Source organism: Meriones unguiculatus, chromosome 11, assembly GCF_030254825.1.
Source record: "Meriones unguiculatus strain TT.TT164.6M chromosome 11, Bangor_MerUng_6.1, whole genome shotgun sequence".
In the NCBI taxonomy this organism is placed as follows: Eukaryota; Metazoa; Chordata; class Mammalia; order Rodentia; family Muridae; genus Meriones; species Meriones unguiculatus.
This window is the reverse complement of record NC_083359.1, coordinates 56579738-56605109: the sequence shown is the minus strand read 5'-3', so window position 1 is coordinate 56605109 and position 25372 is coordinate 56579738. Positions and strand designations below refer to the sequence as shown.

Sequence of the window (25372 nt, the reverse complement as noted above, 5' to 3'; positions counted from 1 at the left end):
GAATGAATAGTGAATATTCTGTTCCAGAAAATACCAACTGTGCCAAATGCCCTGCTGGACCTGGAGTCTGCCATAACTGCCTGTATTTGAGTTCAGAGTGAGCAGTGGGATGAGGATGTGGGTATTAGCTGGAGATCTGGGTTAGGGATGTCTGATACTAAAAGGCAACATTTTGGTAAGCATTGAAAGCTCTGAGAAAGGCCTTTTATGTCCAGCCTGGTGTAAATGGCATCCATCTTGGCTCGTCCCTCTTTCTAGTAAGAAGTGAATTCTGTATCTGACTGTGCCCAAGCTGCTCCGTGTCTTGGAAGGAGACACAGGAAGGAAGGCAGCCGTGGGAGCTGGCCAGTGTGAGTGCTATGCCAGTCTTGGGCCCAGATATCTTTCTGTCCATCCCTTCATGCAGTTCTTCACAGCTGGGAGACCCTGACCAGGTTCCTTGAGTTCTGCAGCCCGGGCGAATGCCTTCTCTCTTGTGGACAGAATCCTGTGGGATTTTATAGAAAGAAAGCTCTGCCCTTTTGTAGAAAAGGATCACAGGCTATTTCAACATTCTGATCCTCAGCTTTGAAATCTGTCAGCTGGGAGTAACAAAGAGGTCATTTTGAAGACCAATGAGATGGTGAGAGGCTGAGCACGGCACTGGGGGCACCCTATTACACAGGAAGGGGTGGTCTTTTGGTAGAGTTACCCTGGTCCCCAGCGCTGTCTTTTTCAGTGCCATCATTTCCTCTGGGTAACAGGTTCTGTGGCACGAAGGCCTGGGCAACTCTGGTTATGTGGAGCTAGATTCAGATAGATTGGTCTTCTAAGGAGACTTGATTGTAAAACTAGTTTATTCCAAGAGAGACAGCTTTTCCCAACCCCTGAACTTGTAACTGGCCACCCCTCTTGGGATCCGTTACTCCTGCAGTGAACATGTTAGGATCATTTCTTCCATCACCCTGAGTTGAGCATCTTCACGATGATGCCCTCACTTATTTGTCATTAAATAAGAGGCTCATTACATGTCCACAGATAGCTCATGTCAGGATAGAGTGATGCCTTAGAGGAGCTGGAATACCGTGGGACAGGAGAAGCTATTATTTGTCAGCCAACAGCCACATGGCAGGAGCCGAATTTGCTTTTGAAGGAGGTGTAAGAGTTAAACTGGTGGAGAAAAAGGGACAGCTTTTGCTAGGAGAGGAGGAAGACTGTGGCAAAATGGGAAGGCAGCGAAAGGAGTTGGGGCCACAGCAAGGAGCAACATTCAGTTGAGAATGGCAGCTTGATTTGGTGCAGGCCCAGATGGCCTCTACACTTACAGCCCCTACTGCAAAAAGGCTGTGTGCACAAGATCTCTGTCTCTACAGTTAGGTCTCAGTGCAGAGAGGCAGCTGCAGGGTTTTCAAAGGGCAGAAAGACTTGGGAGAACCCAGTGACTGGCTGTCCACAGCAAAGATACTCTGCTGGGGGCCATGAGTAAGCTTCCTTCAGCGGCCACTGTGGGATAGGTCCTAGACCACAGCAGTGGCCTTGTGGTCAGGTCAAGGGGATGTGGCCTTGAGATTCCAATAAGACACAGTGGCCAAGAGATTCATGGGGAGGTATGGCGCAGAGATGGCAAGATGAAGCAGGTAAACAGGTCTCCACTGTAAACCCTCCCTCCCCTGCTCCAGCCTGAAGGCTCCACGGAGGAGCACAGCCTTGCCGGCCCCCTCGCCTCAGCACTCCAACAGTCTGGAACTTAATTATACACTGACGCACTTTGTTTTTAAAAACATGTTTATTTTTGTTCTGACTCATTGTAGAAAATTTAGAAAATAGAAAAAATAAGAAGAAAATAAAAATCACCCACAGTTCTACCACCCAGACACAATGTTTGCTAGCATTTTTGGGTACTTCTCTCTGAACATACAGATACAGATGGAATGTTTTAATACCTTCTGTTGGGTCTGGTTTAGTGTCGTCTTAAAATTGCACTTATATAACACTAGTTTAATAATAAAAAAACACACTAGTATAACTTAAAATCACACTAGTGTAATTTTAACTAGGAATGTTAACTAAAGTGTTTTCAATTGTGATATAGCATAATTGTGACATAGCATAATTGTCAGCCCTATGTGACTTGCAAACATTTTGTTACTCTTTGAAGGAAATTTTGCTCCTCAGGCATTCCTCCACCCCACCCCTCACCCCAGCCTGACGACTAATCTCTGGATTAAACTGTTCTGGATATTTCATGAAATTATACACCATGTAGCTTATCCTTTGGCCTGTCACAATGTTTTTAAAGTTCATTCATACTTTGTAACTGTGGATTAATACTTCATCCCTTATTATTTTTCGGTTGTTCTGTTTTCGCTTAATTTGAGCCAGTATATCGCTCTGTAGCCCATGCTGGCCTCAAGCTCAAGACCCTTCTGCGCTGCCTCCTAATTGCTCCTTCCTTTTTACATCAATAAGCAGCATTTTGATTTATCTACATATCTGCTGGTGGGGTTGTCCCCTTCCTTTTTATTTTCTTTAGTTTTTGTTTTGTCTTGTTTTTGCAGTTTTCGGAGTAGAGATTTTTCACTTTCTTGGGCTGTTGGGGATTCATCTTAAGGGATTTGCACGCCCTAGGCAAGTAATTCACCACTAAGATGCATTTCTAAGTGTCTAGGTTTTTCTCTTGAATTTATTTCTAGGTATTTTATTCTTATTAGTGTGATTGCATATGGAATTGTTTTCTGCTTCTGGGGAAGGCTTCCTGCAAGTACATAGCAACCAGACAATCTGTTTGCATCATTTGCAGCCTTCTCTTCGAAGTGCTTGGTGTTTGGCTTTGAGGCTTCTTGTGTGTGTGTGTGTGTGTGTGTGTGTGTGTGTGTGTGTGTGTGTGTTTTAATTGGGCTTTTCTTTATTGTCAGATGTTTTAAGGTTTGGTAAGCAACGCCCTGTCTAATTTTCTGTTGTTTTGCTCACCTTATGTTTTATGACAGCAACTTTAGTTTTATTTCTTCAGTGACCCAAGTCCTTGCCAAAAATGCTCAGTGGGGACGTTGGCTTTACATTGTCTATGCATTGAACTGTCGTTGTTTCACATACTTAGGAAATTTAGTCTTTGCCCACAGGATTTATTATTTTTCTTAATCCAAAACATCTTTATAGATCACAATATACTTATTTTCAGTTTCACTTGTTCTCATTAAGGACCTATAAATTTCTTGCTAGAATGACTTCATGATGTTTATTGGGTTTTGTTGTGTGTAAGCTGTTTTGGTGGCTACTGCTAATGTAAGAGGGATGTTTCACATCTGTCCCTTCTATTCCCTGCTGCAGTGTAGGGCGAGTATTCAGGTGCTGTGCTAGCTTGTTTTCTGTGGCTGTAATATATTATGTGTACCCTGGTAACTTAGGCAGTGTGTGGGCATTTACAGAGCTACTGGCAGTTGAGCGTAGGGCCTCTGCAGTTGATGGAGATGGATACACAGCCCAAACCCTGGCATTCTTAACTCGCACTTCTGAAGGAACAGCGTGGTATTGGCATCTTCTGAGCTCCACTTCGGTCTTCTTGAAACATCACAAGATGGCGGCTGCTGTCATGCAGGAGAACACACACAAGAGGGAGAGAACAGATGGCAAGGTAGGAAGCAGGAGAGAGTCAAGAGCAGGCTCACTGTTTTGTTCTTTGCTTTTGTTTTGTTTTGAACAACAAACCACTCTCAAGACAACTAAGCAACATCCATAACAACTACATCAGTCCTTTCCAAGTGTGGTGCTAGCAATGACCTAATGACCTTTTCTCAGGCCCTGCCATTTAAAGTTTCTGTCACTTTTCACCATGACCAGACTAGGGACCAAGCTTCCAGCCCATGACCCTCTGGGGGGACATACTCGAACTGTATCCAAATCAGAGCATTAAAAACACTTGCTTTGTGGCTGGGCACTTCAGTTAATGTCACATTGCCCCTCAGGGCATTGCTACTGGTCTTTTTGGATTCTTGGTTGCAAGATCTACAGGTACCTAGTGTTATTTATAAATAGTAATTCATACCTCTCTTTTCTTGTTTTGGTCTTACATGTTATAGCTTTCATGACAATGAACATATTTACCTTGTTCTGAATTTTGAAAGGAAGATCTGTACTATTTTCTTAGACTGTATAATGGTAGTTTACCTCTAAGATAGTATATATGGTTTGGGGGAACTATTCCTTTATTTCCTTTTCTTCTTTTTCAGGTTGCTTTTTCCTTTTTTGACAGGGTTTCTCTATGTAGCCCTGGCTGTACAGGAACTCACTAAGTAAACCAGGATGGCCTTGAACTCATGGAGATCTGCCTGCCTCTGCCTCCCAAGTGCTAGGGTTAAAGGTGTGACCAGCTCTTGGGTTATTTTGAGATAGGCTCTCACTCTGTAGATCTGGCTAACCTGGAACTCACTGTGAAGCCCAGGGAAGCCTCAAACTTATGACAGTATGTCTGCTTCAGCTCCCCAAGAGTTGGGATTCTAGGCATATGGCACCCCACCTAGTTTATGCGGTGCTGGGCATCAGTCCTGGGCTTCATGGATGACAGGTAGGCAAGCACCTTACCAAACTAAGAAGCAGGTTATTGTTGTAACATTGTATCAATAATAGTCATATTATATGCTAGTAAAATATTCATAAATGACCACGGGCTAATGCCGTGTGCTCTCATTAGGGACTTCGGTAATCAGGCTATGTATCACTCCAATTTTGTTTTTTTAAATCCCTGTGCCATTTTATAAGGTGAGAGAATTTTTTTATTTAAGAGTTTAGAAGGGTTTAACGATAAATTACATCGTGCCGGATACTTTGCTTGGCAAGTACATCCTTTGATAATGTTTCTGTTTCCTTTTAGTGTTTGTCTCGCCTGGTTTTCTATGTCTCACCAGTTTGGCATCATACTTTCCTGGTTACTCAGTTCACAAAGCTCTTTTCACTGTGATAATACATAAATTGAGCTGGAGGAAATGCTGTGTTCATGTGGTCTCTCTTCCAGTCATGGTCCATACTTTTAAATAGTGTTTCATTGATATTTCTGTGGTTCTCTCTCCCTTCCTATCCCCTCCCCCTTGATATTCTGTCCCTCAAACCTGAACCATCTCGACAGCTCCAAAGTCTGAATGCTGTCTCCTCAAGTATCACAATCATGACTTCTCTTTGAGGCCCTGGCTTTGATCCTTTGCATTGAGTGGTGCCGGGAAAAGCCTTCATTTCTGGGTTTTTAATTGTAATTTCTCTCTTGATTGCTTGTTCTTTATCTTTTCGTAAGTTTTTCTTAGGCTAAGAGCAATAGTGGCTATTATGTTTTCTAATCCCTTATAATACAAAGCTTTTGTGGTTAGGAATATATTTGCTAGGGAGATGACTCACCCGGTGTTCGCTGTCCAAGTAGGGTGATCTGAGTTCGACCCCCAGAGCCCATGTATAAAAATGCAGGTGTGGCGGCATTTCTGTAATTTCAGTACTGCGTTGCTAGGGAGTTGTGTGGACCTGGCTGGCTGACCAGCCAAGCGACAAGGTAAGTTCCAAGATAGTCAGAGACCATGTCTCAGATATGTGGATGGTGCCTGAGAAATGACACCCGAGGTTGCCTAGTTGTACTCCATACATATTCGCACCCCCAACATATTCACACCCACAGAAACATGCAGACAGGCATACACACACATACAACATATTTTTGTGCACTTCATGAACCCAACTAACTATATATAAAATCCTTACATCAAAATGCTCTCTGATATACCTCTGCTTCCTTCTGACATGCAGTATGCCAGAAAATCTAAGAGGCTGCCCTTGAGGACAGCATACTTCCTTATCAGTGATTATGATTATCTTATTTTTTTTCTTTAAAGTTGTTTTTACAGTTACTCGCGTGTGTGAGCACTTGTGTGTGTGTGCGTGCATGCGTGTACATGAATGAAGTACATGGTAGACAGAGGACAACTTGTGGGAGTCAGTCTCTCCTTCCTGTGGGTCCCGGGGATTGAACTCAGGTCATCAGGCTTGGCAGCAATCACCTTTACCTGCGGAGCCACCTTGTCAGCCTTCTTTGTTTTCTATTCTCACAAAGGATAGATTTATCAGATTTTATCCAGGTTTGAATCACTTTTTCATGGACCTAAGTTTTCTTGGAACATGAAGAACATTTTAAACCTGTAATACTTTTCAGTCTCATTATTTTTATTCTTTAATGGTAATCATGTACTTCTGCCCCATTTTTCTCTGCTTGAATCCTTTGAAATATCGGCAGTCCCCAATACCACAGATCCATTCCCTTTCCTCTTTATTTCATCTTCATTTCCATCACTTTCATGTCATTGTCCCTTTATTCTGATTTCAAGGAAATGTTTTGTGCTTGCCTTCCCTGTGTTCATTCAGTTTTTTGAGGAGCCACATTTAGTCTTTGTTACTTACAATGTGGATTTGGATGTTGCTTTCAGCTTCTCTCCTTGCTTCCTGTATCCCACCTAACTCCATTTGTTTCCGTTTGTCTTTGAAATGTCTCTTTATATTTTTTCCCATTTAATTTTCTTCTTCTATCCCAGCTTCATTTTTTTCCTATTGATTTTTGTTCCTGCTTCATAGAAATTATGATTACTCATACCTTATTGAGGATACCGCAAAACTTCTATTCCCCTGATGCTTATTGTAGGAACGAATTACTTTCTGAAATATGATCTTCTGGCTTTTCAAAATGCTACCTCCTCTTCCTTTGTGTTTAAATATTTTCTCAGAATTAAAAAATAATGTTTCTTTTTTTGTTTTTCCCTCCTTATATTTTAAATGGTTTTTAATTTTAAAAATTATGGTAAATATATATATCATAAAATTGTCACTGTAATTATTTTTAATTATGTGTATATGTATGCCTGTGTGTGAGTGCAAGTGCTGAGGGAGGTCAGGGGTCAGATCTCAGGAGCTGGAGTTACGGGGGGCTGTGAGCTGTCTGACATGGGTGCTGGGAACCAAACTGGGGCTGTCTGAGAGAGCAGCTCCCAACCATCTGCGCTTAACCACGAGTGATCTCTCCAGCCTGCTTGCCCTTTTTAAGTGTGCAGCTTCCGTGTATAATGAGATAGCTCAGCAGGTAAAGGCACTTGCCACTGAGGCTGCAACCCGTGTTCCGTTCTCAGGATGCACGTGGCAAAGGAGAGGCCTGACTCGCAGGTTGTCTCTGACCTCCACACATGCGTCACGGTACACTCACACAATAAATGTAATTTTAAAATTAAAAAAAGATTTCCTTCCACTTTAAGGCCTAACAATAGTCCAGAGTGCTTCTAGAACTAACTTGTCTATTCGTGAACCTACTGATGGATTTGGGGATGTTGGCTACATGGGTGGTGAGGCTGTGAACACGAATGTACACAACCCTCTGAGTCCCTGCTTCATTTCTCATCTTTGAACAGGAAAAAACACCCCTCTGTGGATGTAGTATTTGTCACTATTGAAAAGACAGGAATTTTCCATGGTCTCAGTCACTCTCCTTTCTGGGGAAGTTCAGCCACTCTTCAATCACACAGCTGGAAAGCAGGCTGGTGTGCATAATTCTCAGGGAAATTTTTAGCATCTGAGCAGATATGCATCTGACATAACCTTGATGTCCTGCGATGGAATCCTTCACCCAATGTTTGGTTCTCCACTAAATCTATGTGATAGCCCACACACTGGCTTGACTCACCAGAAGAAACTGGGAACAGTGCTGAGCTTAGCTCCCTGCCACAATACCAGGGGACTTGGAGTTTGGAGGGAGAGAGAGACCCTCAAAATGCGAGGTCTCCAAAGTCATCCTGTCTGCCTGACGGCTGTGCATAGTGGCTAACCCAGAAAGCTTATGCAGCAGCATGGTGTTCCAGTGTCCTGGATTTTGACTCATAGACATCTAGGGCAGGAGCAGATGTATTTCCATCTTCTATCTACACTGGCTGTTCTGCTTCAAGGCAAAGCGGAGGGAGTCCCTCACCATCAGCTCTCTGCCCAGTTCTGCTGACCCAGAGCTAGCAGGAATGCTAGATTTTGGATGAGTGCTGCCTTTGCTGCAAGGTTTTAGCTATACACGTGTGTGTGTGTGTGTGTGTGTGTGTGTGTGTGTGTGTGTGCAGGTATGTGTGCATGTGTGTATGAGTATGAGTGTGTATGCATGTATATGCATGTACACGTATCTGTGTGTTTCTTTTCTGTTTATCTTGATAGATATTTTGGTGACAGGTAGTTAGCGGCTCCATTTCCCTCAGTTTTATGGATGCAGCCTGAGTATAAGCGTGCTTCATTCCCTTGCTTTGTTTCCTCTTTGAGTGGGAGGAGAGGAACTGTGGCCAGTCTCCCTGTTTGTGGATGCAACTGAAGGTCCTTGGGGTCAGTCAGTGAGGACTGTGGGGGGGCTGGGTGTAGAAAGAGATGATACCTGGTGGGCTCTAAAAGATATTGTAAACAAAGATTTGAAGAGGAGGGAGATATATAATTTTAAAAGGCAGCAGTTCTGTGAAAGCATGAGGATGAATAACCATGGATTCCAGGATGGAACCATTTATAGAGAGGTATATATATGCAGCTGAAGTGAAGAATGGGAGAATAAGAAATAAAGCTGACCAGTCAATCCAGGGCCAAACAAAGAGGCTGCAGGTGACTGGAAACCATGGATGATGCTGGATAAGAGAAAAAACAAGACCAACATGGCAACAAATTCTCTAGTCTACATGAGTGGAAAGATGGGTAGATGGGTGATATATGGATGGATGAACAGGAGAAAAGGAGGCCAAGAAACATGGAATTAACATCATTCAGGTGTACGCTCTCCAGTTTGCATGTGGTTCTATAGGAAAAAGAAAACAGATTATTGGAAGGCCTAGAACCCTAGCTAGGAAAGGCAGAACCAACATGAATTTTTACCCTTTCTTCTTCTCTTGCTTCTCCCTCTAGAAGTGTTATGATGTGGTTTGGTCTTATTCTCCCTTGTACCTATTTCTACAGAGCCTGTTAATAGTATCTTTAAAATACTGCGATGTCACTCATATTCCTTAAACTCTGACATCACTCTCCCCTGTCCAGAGAGGCAAGTTTGGGAAAACCCCCATCTGCTTTCTCTTTCACCAACCACAGCTGCCTTTGCCAAGGGCAGGCACCAGGCCCAAGCAACCACAGAACTCGGCTCCCAAACACATCTCAGACAGCCAGGCCTGTAGTTTGGAATTCAATGGTTGGAGGATGGGGGGGAGATGGGATAGCTTTTTGCAGTCCCCACCCCCGGATTCCGGGATTGTCACCCACAAAGCTGGCCTTCTGCCCAGATCTGTAGGTCCATGTCTTCAGGGGAAGCTCATGAAGGCTATACTGTCTCCTGCTGCCTTCCTCCTGTAGGGCATGTAATTATTTTTATATATTGCTGCTGAATAGAACACAAGGAATGGCTTGCAGAAATGCTCAGGTATCAGCCTTTGATGTATACAAAGGAAGCGGCTGCTCTGCCTCCTGGGGCTCTTGAACACCCATCAATTCTCCTGACAGATGGAGGGGAAGGGTGGCTTGGGCATTAGCATGACTTGGAGAACGAGTTGGAATTGCCTTCATGTTAATATCCTCCTTTTGATCTATTGGAAGGCTGACAGTGAGAGGGAAAGCAACTTACTAGGTGACATAAATCAGAACTGCTGAAATCCCTCTACTCCAGCAAGTTCAGCTCTTCCTTGTGTGGGGCAAGGGAGAGGAAGGGATCTCTCTACCTCAAAGCCTCCCTGCTTCTTCAGTCACTGCTGGGAACACACAGCCTTCCAGGGCTCCTTCACCAACCCCACTCCCTGCAAATTCTCAGCTCAGGCTCCTGGTGGCTCAGGTGGCCTCCTCACTACTCTTCAATCCCTGTTTCCTTGGGATCCATCCTCTAGGAAGTATCCAGCTCCAGATCTTCAGAGTCTAGTTTGAGGATGCTCCTGTATGGGTGTGCTCTCTCTGAGGTCCTAAGGTGCCAAGGTTAGGTTCCAGATGTGGAGGTCATGGCTGGGAGCCATGGGTTAGGACCCAATGTTGTTGGGTGTCTCCGAGGAATGGCTCTTGGAACCCTTTCTTTTTTCAGGATCCTGCCAGCAACAGGAGATGGAAGAAGGGAGCATTAGAGTCAGAATAGCACACACATGCATAGCCCACCATGTTCTTGGTTCTGACACATTTTCATTCTGTGATTTTGGCCAAACAACTTGGTCCTTCAGAGATCCCTAGTTGAATGGGGTCCCCTTCAGCGATCATTTCTCCAGCTCTGGTCCCTTCTTGACAAACAGTTCTCCAGGTAGTGCTGGAAGTGTTCCTAACGTCCCTTTCTTCCATCGCTAGGGGTGGAACCCAGGGAATTGCTTGCGAGGCAGGTGTTCTACCTGGGTAGAATTTAGCACTTAGCTCCAGTGCTTGACTTGACCAACAAAGAGCACAGACTTGGGGACAGAGGGATACAGTGGTAGAGTACTTAGCTAGCCTGCTCAAGGCCTTGGCATCAATCTTCTGTGCATCCCCCTGCCTCTGTCACGTGCCCCAATCACTGCAAAGAGGTTTAGGGAGTGAGGTGATCTAGCTTCCCTTCCTAGGGCTTTTCCAGTATAATGGAGGAAGAAAACGTTGAAGTAGACTCTGAGGAAAAGATGCTTGGAGATCCAAAGACAGCCTTTGTCTTCCGCTACCTTGATTGACATCCTTCCCAGCTCCCCGTCTCTCTGGCCTCCCTTTATTTCATGTCTGTGTCTCATTTTCAGAAACTTTCCTCAAAAAGCTGTTTTCCACTAAAAGGTTACCAAATAATACTTGCCAGGTTTTAAAAACAAAAGAGTGCAGATTCTACAGTATAAAAAGGGAATACTGTCCAAATGGTAGGACTGTAGTCATCTTGAGATGCTTATGGGGTATGGGGTGGAGTTGGCTGCCTGAGCCTTGGCATCACATCATATGCTTGTAAACAGGCATGCTTAGCAGGCTCCTGTCTTGGGACACAGGGAGGGAATAGGAAGATTTTTGTCCAAAGACGACTTGGGCTCCTTGTAGGATACAACCCCAAGAATCCTTTTTCTTGGGTTCACCCTGTCTGGTGAAGAAACTGAACATAGGGAGAATGTGCCGGAAGTCACAGAGCTCTGTGTCTCAGAGGAACAAGATCTCAGCAGCTACTACCTGAGCTGTATTCCTACCCTCAGCTTTCCCAGCCCCCAAGACCAGCACATACTCCTCCCAGCTGTTTCTCTATCTTCCCTTGGCACCCTCTCTCTGCCTCATGCAGCCTCTGTTCCTGTTCACACGAAAGGTCATTTCCCCTCTCCCATGGTGGGAAAAAAATCCCTTTTTACTTGAAGGGATTTTAGTTGTCCTTAAGGCTCACTATGAATGCCACCCACTCACTTCTCTCTGGAAGCCTGGCCTACCTTCCCTGTCCTAATGATCACGCCAATCACTTTGTCCCCTCTTCAGACACCCCCTCCTTCTCCAGCACATAAGCACACTTTCACTGCTCAGGATTGATTGCTTATGTGTTCACTCACATACTACGAGTTCCCAAAAGGCAAGAACCAAATCTCACCTGTTACTTTAACCCCTATGTCTCACACAGAACCTAATTTCTGAGAGCTGTCCAGTCCAGCAACCACCACCTTCATGCTGTCGATGGAAATGAAATAAAACAAAAACTTTGATTCCCCAGTCATGTGACTCAAACTTGAAGTAGCCAATAGCCCCAGGTGCCTCTTGGCTGCTGTGTTGGACAGCATTATTCCTCTCATCACAGAATGTTTCATTGGGCAGTTCCCCCCCTAAACACCAGGGACACTCAGCTTCCGGCATGGTGAGGGGAGGACCTGGGGCATCTTTCATGCCCACACCACTGTGCATTGGTACCTGGTGCAGAGAAGGTGTTCGATGGGAACTTTCTGGAGCTGGGTATGGAGTCCTATCACACATTCTAGGCTTGGTTGCTATTTCCAGAACTAACATTCTGCCTGGTCTTCATTTGGAAAAAGCTCCAAGTGGCACCTCCTGAGGGCATGTGCCTGGACTGCGCTCCCTAGCTGAGGTAGCAGGCAGGGCCTTTCAGGACAAGCTCTGACACTCACACCTGCACAAGGGAAGATGTGCCAGGAGCCTTGATCGCATGGTGTGTCCCTTGGAGATGAGGGGTTCTGCTTCCAGGGTTACCCAGCTCTCCCCTTGGAAAGAGGTAAGAGGCACTTGCTGGGGACAGGGTGGGCTCCCCTGCCCCCTGCCCCCAGGGTTGGCATCACTGGTGAGAGCTGCCTCTGCTCCACTTCAGCTTATGATTAGCTGCCACCTTCCCTTCCCTGCTTCTGCCGCTTCCTCCCCAGCCTCTGCTTACACGCTTGCAAACTTTGACTCTTTCCTACGTGCCTTCCCTGCTCTGGGCGCTTGCTGTTGCTGTTCTCACTGCCTCGAGTGCTCTTTCTGTACCACTGCACAGAAAATCTCTAGCCCTACATCGGGAGACAGTTCAAATGTCAGCTCCTCTGTGAGGCCTGGGTTTCTCACAGGCAAAATGAAAAAGGTTGGGCCCTGGCTTTGGATTCAAAAGTGTTTTCTACAAGATAGATCAAAGAATGTGTAGCTCTGGGTTTAAAGCCAGAGGCTTTGGAGTCAGACCAATGGCTTCCCCTCCCTGAGCCCCTCTCTCTAACTGTATGCAAAGGACTGGAGTGAAGATTAAGTAGGATAGTATGTACAATGTTCGCTACACCTGCCAGACACCTAGTCCTTACTACACATTAGCCAATTTCTGTATAGTCTTAGTTAATAATGAAGTGGGCAGGCTGAGAACCTTTGTGGTGGGGAAACTGTGTTACTCAAAGTTGATTCCCAGAACTGAGCACAACACTGGCATAAAACGGATTGCTGAGTTTAATCCATTGGTTGGCTGTTGTCTGAATTGAGGGGCATTTGAGACAGCCCGATAGGCAGCAGGGAGTACCCCCAGGTCAACAGAACTTTATGGAGGTGCTCGTGACACAAGAGCCTTGGAGTGCTGTCAGTATGGACGAAGGCGAAGGCACTCAAGAACACCGTGCCTACGCTGACCAAGTATGGCCGTCTGCTCTGTCCTCAGAGAGATGGTCCTTATGCCAAGCAGAGCCAGGGTGTCTGTGCTCTCGAGCCCACACTCATACCTTGGGAGCCCCATGGCCTCTGTGTAGAAGCTGGCAATGGGTACAGAGGCTAGTGCTGGGGCAGGAGCCAGGGGCCTTGCTCCCTGTGGAGGCCTGGGGCTCTCCTTGTTGCTCTGCAGGCACCAGCCTGCTCCTTCTGGAACCCTTACCTTCCCTGGCAGGCTCTTGGTCAGGGCTGTTGGCCCCTCCAGGCAATCAGCGGCCACTGTGTAGAATATTTTCCCCACAGAATAATCATTTCCATAGTGGCTGCCTTTCTCTCTCTTCCCCATCCTCCCCCTTCTGCCCTCATCAGAGCCTAAGAAGCCTCCACTCTGTTTTCTGTTCTCCCTCCTCTCTAGTGCACCACCAAAAGTCAATCTGTGCCCCTCTTGAGCTGGAGAAGGGGCTGAGAGATGAAAACGGAAACCTGGGTTTTGGCCCAGAGCAATCAACAACTACTTGAACCTTCCTTCTCTTCGAGGACTCTCTTCCTACTTCTTTCTTCCTTTCACAATTCCAGTTAGGAAATGGGAACAGAAATGGCCATGACTCTTGGGGAAGTTTTGAGTTAAGGTTTAGTGCTGTTTTTACCATCTTAGGCTGTTTTGTTTTGTTTTGTTTTGTTTTGTGAGTCTGGGCCCTCATATCCCAGGGTACCCTGGAACTCACTATGTAGCCCCGGGCTGATGATCCAATGCTTTCAGTGAGACTTCTACCTCCTGAGCACTGAGAAAATGCATGGGGCTCACTGTTCTCAGGGTCACCTCGACATTCTTAATTAATGTGCTCATTTTGCATGAGTCTTAAAAATTATGTAGCTGGTCTTTGAGGGTCAGGGTGGTGGATGACTCCAAAGAGAGAAGAGGCAGCCAGGCTGAAGCAAGAGTTGGGGCTCAGCCAATCTGCTGATCTCAGTGGCCAGAGTTTGGTCACTGGATGGCTGCTAGGTAGGGGCTCCCTCTCTGAAATACAGTGTCTGAAAAGGAACCTCTATCCACTTTCTTTCTCCGAAAATACTGGTGGACCAATGAGAACAAGGAGCATCGAGTCCTCAGACTGGCAGAGGGCTTTCCCCCAATGAAGGCTTATAGGCGGGACCTACCCGCTTAGCTCTCTCTAATTGGATGAGAAGCAGAGCTCCCTCCACACATGCGCCCCAGCCACAAGGAGCCTTCTTTAAACCATCTTCCCCCTGAATTCTGCTTTTCAGGGAGAGCCCTGTCCTATATTTGCTCCATCCTCTCACATCATGGGAATTAGCTGGAGAGGAGGCCGACATCATGATTAACCTGAGCAGAACAGAGGAGATAGACACTTGCTGTGGGTTCTCAGCTGTCCAACTGGTCTCCTCAGAGCCAATTGGCCTTTAGATTCCAATCACTCTGGACTCAGAAAGCAAGCACTATTACCAAGCACCAAGCCTGGAGCTTCTAAAGCATATCCCTAAAAAAAAAAAAAAAAAGCCCTGGCAGGAGCTGGAGAGATGGCTCAGAGGTTATGAGCCCAGGCTGCTCTTGCAGAAGACCCTGGTTCAGTTCCCAACACTCACATGACCAGCAGTTTTATGTGGTGAGGGTTCACAGGCCCCACCCCCATAACTCTAGTTCCAGGGGATCCTCTGCCCTCTTCTGACCTTCATCAACATGCCCATGATAAACATCCATGCATGCAGGCAAAACACTCATGCACATTTAAAAAAAATTAATGAATTAAAAAGAATCCCTGATGACTTCATGGGTTTCCTTGTATCAGTCTGCTCTCCTGTAAGAGCCTCTGGTTTTCTACAATTGAGAGATACATTTGTCCTCTTGTCACACTTTGTTTGTCTATATCTGCCTGCCTGTCCATCCCCGTCCATCCATCCATCTATCCTCCTACTTACATACCTATGTATCTATTTTTGCTTATTTGAGAAAAGGTCTCCTGTAGCCCAGACTCACCTCAAACTATGTAGCTGAGAATTAGGTTGCCTCCATTCCTTAAGCACAGGGCTACAGGTGTGCGCTACCACCAGTTTTATGTGGTGTTGGGGACTGAACCCAGGACCTTATACATAGTAGGCAAGTGGTCTACAAACAGCTACACCCCCAGTCCCCTCTCATCACTTTGGGGGAGTCAGAGTAGTAAAGCAGGAAGAAGCTCTGAATTTGAGTCCTGGAGCATCAAAGTCCTGATGCTCCATTTGGCATTTCCCTTGCTGTCTCAGCGTATCAAGATCTTGGTGTGACATGAACCCTTCAGGTTCTCATATAATGTGGTTACGAGTTTACACAGTTGGTCTTCTGAGTCCCTCTTTGTGGACCGTTTCCTGCTGTCTAATCGGAAACTCTTCTGCTACAGCCTGCCACCTTGCAGGTCCTCTGCTTACTCTGGTCATGGGACAGCCATGCCCCTTTCTCCTTGAGCGTCTTGGAGCTAGACCCTTTCACCCTGCCTGTTGTCTCTACTTCAGCACGAGGGTTGGGAGTAGGAAGATGTTAAGCTGTTTCCCCAAAGCCAAGACAAGCCCCAACTGGCCTGCCAGGGCCCTGCTAATCTGCCCTATCACCACAGGGAAGAATTCTAATGAAAAGCACTGGAGGGGCCAGGTCCATGTGGGGAGAGGAGCACTGTTGATTTTATTCCAGCGCTTAATTGGTATAATTGTTCTCTTCCGCCTGCCAAGCCAGAGCTGGGGTTGGCTCTCCACCTGTGGGCGGGAGCAGCTCTGGAAGTCCTTAGTCCCCAAAGGCAGGTTTTGCTGGCTGTACAGAAGCCCCCATCAGCCCCTTCTGCTCCCAGGTGGCAGGGAAGCCTACTTACCCCAGAGGACTAGCACCTCAGTGGAGCCTGTACCCTGCCTCAAGGCAGCTGAAAGGGTTTCTGCAGAAAACGCCTATCCTATGGAGGAGCCAGGTGGGAAAGAGTGGGAGAGATGTCTCTGTAGCAGGGCACCAACCCTTGCAGCTCCCTAAGAGTCAAGAGATTCTAGGCTGTCGGAGAGGGGAGGGAAGAGAGGAGAGAGATCAGAGCCATATGACAGGCCCTGCTGGGGTGTGTGTGGGGGATCTACTTCACAGCTCCCCAGAAAGCTTGAGTCATTTGAAGTCAACCTCAGAGCCAAAGCCTCCAACACCTGCCATGGCTAGGGGTCCTCAGAGCACCTCTAGACAGGCTATCTGTTAAAAGGATACAAGGAAAGGAGGGGACAACTGAGGACACCTGTGCCGTACATGGGCTACAAGGAGGGACCGTGTGGCTGTGTCTCACAGCTAACTCCCCACCCTCCACACAGGACCAGAGCTGCTGGATATCTTTAGTGGGGCTCTGGGGTTACAAGCACGTGTTACTGCTGAAGAGGACCCAGCTTTAGTTTCCAGCACCCACACGGTTCACAAACTATTCCTAACGCCAGTTCCGGGGAATCTGACACCCTCTTCTGACTTCCATGGACACCAGGCAAGCATGTATTGCACATACATACATGCAGGCAAAACATGCCTACACATAAAATAAATAAATCTAAAATGAAAAAAGATGTTTTATTTTTAAGTGACATGTATGAGTATGTCATCAAGTCCCTCTGGAGCTGGAACTACAGTTGTCAGCTGCCCAATGTGGGTGCTGGGAACCAAACGCAGGTCCCATGTAAGAGCAGAAAGTACATTTAACCACTGCACCCTCTCCATCCCCTAAAATAAAAATCTTGCTGAGGACACATTTATTCTAAAAAGTTATTCTTCCTTTATCTGATAGATATTTAAATTTTCCTGGGCATGGTTTTAAATATTACATGGACATGTTTTTGCTAAGAGTCTTCACTTACATGAAGTTCAAGTTCAATTGAACAGCATGAATGCTGTTGTTGTCGCTTTGGAGACAGGGTCTTTCTTTGAAGCCCAAGCTTACCTTGAACTCATTGTACAGCCCAGGCTGCTCTGAATTCTTGAGCCCCCAGGCCCTGCCTCTAGTGTTTGGATTTCAGGTGTGTACCACCATACCCAGCTGGCAGCGTGTTTGCGTTCACTATACCCAGCAGTACGATCCTGGCTTTACTCCCTCGCAGAGCCCAGCTGGCACGAGTGGAATCTGTAGTTTTCAGGATCACCCCAAACACAAACATAAGCTAGAATGGTCACTTCCAAATTCTTGTCCTTTTTTCTTTGCTTGCCAATTTGCTTGATTTCCCACTTTGCCATTTCCTAGTCCCCAAGTTCTGAGGAACAGGGGTATACACAGCTGTGCTCCCAAGTCCTAGGCCAGTTCCGCTGCAGCACTCCAGGAAAGGCGTGAGCTGTGGAGGCATCCTGACTCTGCCCTTCCTTCCGTGACAGGCGGCAAGAAGGAGCCCTGTCTCAATGAGGTTGAAACATACTAGATCCAGGAGGTCTCTGGATGCTGACTAGCCTGGTTCCAGCGGCCCTACCCAAGCCCGTGGGTTGCACACAGTGCAGGAGATGAAAGGATCAGGACTGTATCACACACATGGGGCATGCGGTGCCTATGTGGGGGCATCCTTGTATGTTCACAAATACCCACTCACAGAGCAGTGACTTCCTGGGCTTAGCAGGACGCCTCAGTGGGTAAGGGTACTTGCTGCCAAGCCTGATGAACTGAGTTCAGTCTTCTGAGTTGGGTCTCAGAGACCCACATGGTGAGAGAAGTGAACTCAGTCCTGAAAGTTATCTTCTGACCTCCACACATGTGGCCACAACATAAATAAAAAATAAATAAATAAATAAATAAATAAATGCAAAACAAGTTTTTTGTTTTTTTTTTAAAATAGGTGATATCTATCCATTCTAGACTCACAGGATTAAAAGTGTCACCTGCATTCTGTCTCACTTCCTGCCAACTTTAAGTAGGTGATCAGGTTCTTACCTCCCGTGATGTCGGGAGTGCCAGCAGCACACAATGGAAAAGCACATGGCTGTGAGTGTCAGCAAACTAGGGCTCAAACTCGTATCTTTGGCTCACTGGCTGAGTGGCTTAGCCCCAATCCCTGTAAAGTGGGGCTGGTCAGAGCCGTCTTGTGGCGAGGACACAGGTCACCTACCTGTACTCAGCTCTGTGTCTGGCATATGATAAGTGACTACTGACAACATCTTGGTCATCACTGCAGAGCTGCCCTCCCATCAGGGGAGGTGACATCACCCACATGAGGGAGTCAGGATTCGTGGCTCTTTGAATTTTCCCGTTAGGCAGTTGTAGAGGACAAAGTTTAGACTAGCCAGGTCCCTGCTTCCTTCTCCCAGTTCTGCCTCTAACATTACCTTTCCCTAATACCTAAGTTAGCCTCACTCCTGGGGGACCTGCCCTCCTCCTACACTTTGTTCTGTTTTGTTATTTGGGCTTTTGTAGGAGAAAATGTTTTGAAGATAGAGTCTCACTTAACCCAGGCTGGTCTCCTGAAGTCAAGGATGACCTGGTTCCCTTGCCTCTACCTCCCAGCTGCTTGGATTACAGGTGCCACTACACTCAGCTTTTTCTTTTTTTCAAAAATTAGTATATATTAATTGTATAAAATAAAGTCTCACCTTGACTCGAAAACAAAAATAGTAATATCCTTTCTTGGCTTAAAAACCCTTCAGTGAGCCAGGAATGGTAAGACACCTTTAATCCCAGCACTTGGGAGGCAGAGGCAGGCGGATCTCTCTCTGTGAGTTCAAGACCAGCCTGGTCTACAAAGCGAGTCCAGGACATCCAGGACTACACAGGCCTTGAAAAAACCGGGCCTTGAAAAAACAAAAACAAACAAACAAAAAACCCTTCAGTGGCTCCCATTTCCTGTAACATGGCATCATCTTGAGACCCCTGAAACCTGCCTAGGCACTGCTCCTCTTCTTTTCTACATTGCTCCAGGTCTCCTTTATTCCACATTTCCCAAGTGCTGTTTTCTATGCTTGGAATGCTGTCACCTCCTCACCAGACTGATGTTGCTAGGCTGCCAGGTCTCCATGCCAGTGTCACGTTATCCTGCTGGCCTTCCCCAGTGCTCTGGACTGGCCATCACGATGCTGCACTGTGACTGTCAGCCTGGCTTTTCTAATGACTGTGAGCTCCGAGAGGAAAGACAGATATGATCTTTTCTTGGAAGTTGCCATTTTTTCAACACTATCCTTGACACAGAGCTCAGAGAGGGCCTCTCATTCCTGAGTGGCTTCTTCCTCAAGACGCCAGATAGCTTCTCCTGATGTGGGGCTTCCCACATCTGTTTGTGTCTAGAAGTACCTGTGCCATCTTCCCAGACAAGTCCCAGCCCCACCCTAGTCCTTCTGAGTCCTTCTATGAAGGGGTGAGCCTATATTTTCACAAGGTTCCCTATAGTCAAAGCCATGACAGGTCTGGTGGCTGCCCCTGGAAGACCATGTCTGCAGTGACAAGCCTTATGAACAGAGGGCACTCACTGTAGAGATTTTTGGCCTCATCAGGATATTTTAAAAATTAATTAATTAGTTGTGTACAAAATGATGAGTCTTATGACATTTCATACATGCATTTTATTGTATTCTGCTCATATCTGAACCTCCTGCTCACTTCTGCTATAGTCCCACCTTCTTCTTTTAACAAATAGTTTTATTTTTATGTGTACAAGTGTTTTTCCTTTGTGTGTGTGTGTGTGTGTGTGTGTGTACCATGTGAATACAGTGCTCATGAAGGTCAGAAGGGGACATCAGATCCCCTGGTACTAAAGTTACCTATGGTGGTGCTGGGAACTGAACCCAGGCTCTCTGTAAGAACAAGAGCTTTTAACTGCTGAGCCATCCCTCCAACTCCACTTCTACTTTAATGCCGTATAAAAATATGTATGTGTGCATAGTTATAACTACATGCATGAGAAAAACCAGGCAATATTTGTCCTTCTTCCCCTGTCCCAATACCCTCTCTTATTTCTGTCCTTCCCCTACCCCTTAGGCCTCTTCCTCCACATAATATTCCTTCTACTTTCATATCACATTGGGCACATATGTACATCTATTTATATCTACATATAGATATATGTATACAGATATATACACACATTGTTTACTTATTTTTTTGCAGTCTTGAGCATACTATGCAAGTATTCTGCCATATCCCCAGTCTATGTGTATTATATATTTAATCAAGATTCCATATGCGATAAAAAACTTTTATATGGTATTTGTCTTTCTGAGTCCCATAACATAATCCTCATATATATTTCACTGACGTGACATCACTCTTTTTCTTTACAGGTAAATAAAGCTCCATTGTCTGTTAATGGCATCCTCTCTTTATCCACTCACCTGTTGATGGGGGTCTAGGTCCTTATTTTGGCTATTGTTAGGAGCAGCAATAAGCACAGCTATTCAAGTGCCTCCCACCAGGCTATGCTTGATGTGTTGGAAGGTCTTTCCTAAATGCAGCTTTTAGAGTGTGTCCTAGCCGTTTGTCCTCAGAACCAAAGGCTGTATTTCAACCTGCCATTCAGAGTCCTCTTGATGCCTACCTGGGGAATTTCTCCCAAGCATGAATAAGACTGCCAGGGATGGAACTGCTAAAGTACCTTAGACAAGAGACAGAAGCATTGCTAACCTTTTCCAAGCAGGACTGTGCTGTTAGGAAAAAGAAAATCACTTCTTTCCACTCTGGTCAAACAATCCTCCTTTGAATTCAGGGTTGTGGACTTCAAGTTTTATGAACAAGACCTAAGGTTTCCATAATTTGGGCACCAGAAGTCTGTGTGGGAGAACCATGGCTCAGAGCTAAGACCCCTTTAAGACAGCAAAGACTAAGCATAAATCCAAGAGCGTGTCACAGATCAGCTTGTTTTTTGCTCCATATGCAGGACAAGAGAGTTTCAGTCTAAGCTCCAGACTAAGAGGCAGAAACAGTAGCATCTCATGGTTTCGGCAGACCTGTGGAAAGAGAAGCTGGGCATTCTATCTATTTTGCTGAGCTGCTGAGTCTTCTAGGGATCATAGCCAATGTTTTTTGCCCTGGAATCTCTGTGAACAGAATCAGCCATCCTTTGTTTACCTGCTCTGAGAAGCAGCAAATGAAGAAACGCCATGACCAATACAACTATTACAGGAGAAAGCATTTAACTGGGGACTTGTTTACAAGTTCAGAGGTTTAGTTTATTATTGTCCTGGGGGGAGGGAGCAGGGCAGCATACAGGCAGGTGCTGGAGCGGTAGCTGAGCGCTATATCCTGAATCTGTAGGCAGAAAGAGAGCGACAGACAGAGACAGACACAGAGACTTTGGGCTTGGCATGGGCTTTTGAAACCTCTAACGAGGCTAAATCTCCCAAACAGTATCACTTTCAAATAGTGTCACTCCTTGGGAACTAATCATTCAAATTTATGAGCCTAAGTGGGGTACTCTTGCTCAAACCACCACAAAGGGTTTTGCCTGTAGCATGCTTGGACCTTCCATAAGTTGTCAACTTATCCAGGAGTACCGGGGCTTTGGCAGAAGCCATACAAAATTAGAAGGTCTTTGAGGGTGTTAAGGAACAGGTGGTGCTAGGGATGGGTGACAAAGAATGGCTTATATCTTTGGGGAGGCATTTTTTTATGTCTAGAAGGGGTAAATTTTCCTCTTCCAGAGCAGGGGCCAAAATCATTATATGTCCTTCAGGTGGACAGGGTTAGGGGAAATGTCACATTCAGGGCAAGGGAACTAAGGATGTAGGTGAAATGCTGGTTATCACAAATGGCTATGACTTCACTCTTGGGTCTGAGAGGAACAGTTGGGGACATAAAGGATGCCATAAGGATCAAGAACTGTGGGCTGAAATAGGGGATCTTAAGAATGTGGGATACATGGTAAGTAGGACTTAGAGTGCCTGTTGGGGGTCTGGCTTTCCAAGCCTAGCTCAGCCCTGAAGCTTCATGTGTGCCTTCATTGGACTGATCCCCTCTTCATCCTTTTTTATTTCCACTAGGCGCCTAGATGCCAACCTCATCTCCCTGGTCCCCGAGAGGAGCTTTGAGGGGCTGTCCTCCCTCCGCCACCTCTGGTTGGATGACAATGCACTCACCGAGATCCCTGTCAGAGCCCTCAACAACCTTCCTGCCCTACAGGCCATGACCCTGGCTCTCAACCGCATCCGCCACATTCCTGACTATGCCTTCCAGAACCTAAGCAGTCTTGTGGTGCTGTGAGTGCTGTTTCAGACCCCATCTGTGGGAATGGGAAGCTGCATGCAATCTCCAGTAGGGTCAGGAGCTTTACTCTTCTTTGCATGTCGTTGAACCTTTTTGTTTCAGTCTCTGCTCTGTAGACGATGAAGATGATCTCAAAGATGACATTAAGCCCATAGAAGTACCCTAAGAGTCACTTAAGGGACTAAGCGTTATAATCAGAAAACAGAAATATTTTTTCTTTTACTTCCTCACTATACAAGTATAATAACCATTCCATGCTAACTGAAATATAAGTCAAGGATTTCTTAAGTACTTTCCCACCACATTTGACAATCAAAAGATACGGTCATATGCTTCAGCATAGCAATAGAATAAATCCATCTGATTTTGCAGGCCTAAAGAAGCAGGAAAGGCCATCACATGTAATTAGATGTCAAAGCCCCAGCAGGGTAATTACCTGGGAGATAGCATCCCTGGCAGGGATAGGGGCTGGGGTAATGCTGCTTTCCTAGTGGGAACTTTACAGTGCAAATTAGCTTCCAGCTAATTGCTATGAATGATTGGTAAGTTCACAGTCTAATTACTAAGGGCTTGGAGGTCATGTGTAATTGCTCTGGGTTACATACTAATTGCTGCAGGAACATGTGTGTTAGCGACTCTACTAAATGGCAGCATTGCCTCTTTTGTTCTTGGAAATCTGGTGTGGTTTTCTAGGGCCAGTATGAATGGATAATGCTCAGTTTCATGAGAGAGATAAAGATGCAGGTAGCGATTTATTTGTCTAATGTTCTACCTTGGGACCTTAGAGAGCCAACATAAATGTTCCCAGTGGAGTACTTTCCTCTATTAGAATAGCTCTACCTCCGTCATTTTGTGTCCGTGTGATTGGTTTTAGCTTTGGTGATGTCCCTGTGACCTCACGTGGAAATGTGGTCAAGTCCCTGTGAAAAGGATTACTGGAAACATGAGAACTTTCTAATGGACCCTTGCTACATGGGCAACAGCATGCACTTACAGAGCTCTGTGTGTGCGATGCGGGTCACAGAATGATGCGGCAGAACTGCTGGCCTCGAGGGCTTACAGCCCAGTTTCCTCTGTATGGAAAGGCAACCAAGCCAGTTAGGACTTCTGCTGCTATCGCCAGGTGGCGAAGACAGACTCACAGCACAGGAGCAGTGGGGGAGTCACGAGAGTGGGATTGCACAAGAAAGGGGAACTAGAGTGTCAACGACATGGGGGTGGAGTCAGTGCTGCTGGTGAATGGGTCCATCCAGCTGTAGCAGAGAGTCCTTCTGCAGAATGTGGAAGAAAAGACTGAGTAGGTGACTTTGGGGCTGGACAATGTCAGGGCAAAGGCTCTGGCTTTTATTTGCCAGTGTGGAGGGAAGCTTTTGGGTTTTTCAAGGAAAAGTTAAAAGGGGATATTTTAGGGTGGTTAAAGTGAAGGATGGATGGGAACACAGGGAACCAGAGACAGAAAAATTAGCCCTGAGGCTCTCGTGTACCAAAGTTCAGTTTGGGGAGGCAACAGAAGGGGTAAGTTGGAGGATGCTTCCGTAAGGGGCATTTTAAAGATCCATCGCAGAGGTTTTCAGGGATGGAGGACCAAATAGCAAAGGAGTCATGGATGACTTCAAGGCTTCGCTGGAAGTTAGGAAGCCAGCATGAAATTCGGGCCCAATATAGACCTAGAAGGTGTGAAAGTCCCACTGGGTATAAGAGGGACAAGGGATTAAGGGAGAAAAGCTTGTGCAGAGGAGCAAAGCTGAGACAGACTAGGGGAGGCTAGAAGCATCACTTCTCTGTCTTTCATTAGTGAAAGAAAAGGTTTCAAGCAGGAGGTGACGATGAAAGGCAAAGAAGGCCGGAGGATGCTGTCCTGGGTCTTTGAGATGAGCTGTGGGGAAGCCCAGGAGGCAGATAAGGAAAAATAACCACAAGAGGAAACAAGGACAAAGTTAGTTAAAGCCAAGGAGTAAGCTATGTGGTGTGTGCCTGTGCCTGTAATTCTACAACCTGGAAGGCTGAGGCAGGAGAATGGCAAGGTAGAGACCAGTGTGGGTTATACAATGAGACTGTGTCTCAAAACAATCAACACAGAAAAATGCAAGGTGTGGATGCGGGCCCATCAGGAGATATGGCAGACAAGTATGACGGAAGTGTTTAGAGTCCCTCCGACAGAGCCTCTGCTCTGGTGCTCCCGGCGCGTACGGAACCCTTTCCCACACTGGTGGCGCTAGCAAGAACACTGACCAGCTGGTCGTTAGCAATGTGTGGTGGTATATGCTCCCATAAGCCCCAGCCTAGGTCCCTGGCTGGGCTACTGCAGGTGTCAGAACTCCAGAGCTGAAAGGATAGTTTAAAGGAGAGAGGAAGAGGCCCAGAGCTAGAGGTCTAGAAATCTGAGATGGTCTGGATCAGAGCTGAAACGGAAGAGGAGAAGGTGTGGGAAACTGGGGCAGGTAGAATACATTCAGTGACAATTGGGATAAAGGTGGGCTTGCTAAAGAGAGATTCATTCTCAGAAGGTAAGGGTTGTTTCCTACAGGACCGAAGATCTTTGGATTGGGGGGGAGGGTCTGTCTTCCTTACTGGGGCCTGGTGGAGGATGTGGGGAGGACAGAGCTTCACAAGACTCCCCTCCCTTCCAATCTAGCTGGATGGCTCTGGTCTAGTGCTCTCAGCTCAGCAACATCTTTGCCAGCTAGCCTGTTTCTTACTCTTCCTAAGTGATTTCCCTTTTCTGCCTAAAGATGTTTGTAAATTCTTGAACTTTTACAGTGTAACTCAAAAATGCCACAGTGTAGAAAGTTCTGCATCTAATTTTCCCAGAACAATGGATGCCTTTGAGGGAGATTCTGTTCTTTCTTCTAGAGAATTTTTCATATTATTGTATCTTCAGGCTCATGTTCAAGGCATCCTTTCCTTGAGAAACCTCAGTTACTAACATACCCCACGCTGATTGGTTTTTAACTGTTTTAACTGTTGTTTCATTCTGCGATGACCACCTGATTGTGTCCAGTTTTCTTTATGTTTCTTGATCTTTATTCTTTCCTTCATATGTGTGCATGCCTGAATGCATGTGTGTGCCCTGTGTGCCTGCCATGCTCACAGAGGACAGAAGAAGGTGTCAGATACCCAGAAACTAGAGTTGCAGGTGG

At 46.1% G+C, this 25372-nt stretch overlaps 1 protein-coding gene across 2 annotated transcripts in view; it reads left to right on the top strand.

Moving 5' to 3' along the window:
• The window catches only part of Lgr6 (leucine rich repeat containing G protein-coupled receptor 6), a 117072-nt gene that overhangs the window by 54606 nt on the left and 37094 nt on the right, over positions 1–25372 (top strand). For both annotated transcript variants that reach the window (XM_060364349.1, XM_021636684.2), the window contains exon 5: positions 22010–22225. In XM_060364349.1, the coding sequence (XP_060220332.1) occupies positions 22010–22225 (216 nt within the window). The remainder of the gene's footprint in view (positions 1–22009; positions 22226–25372) is intronic.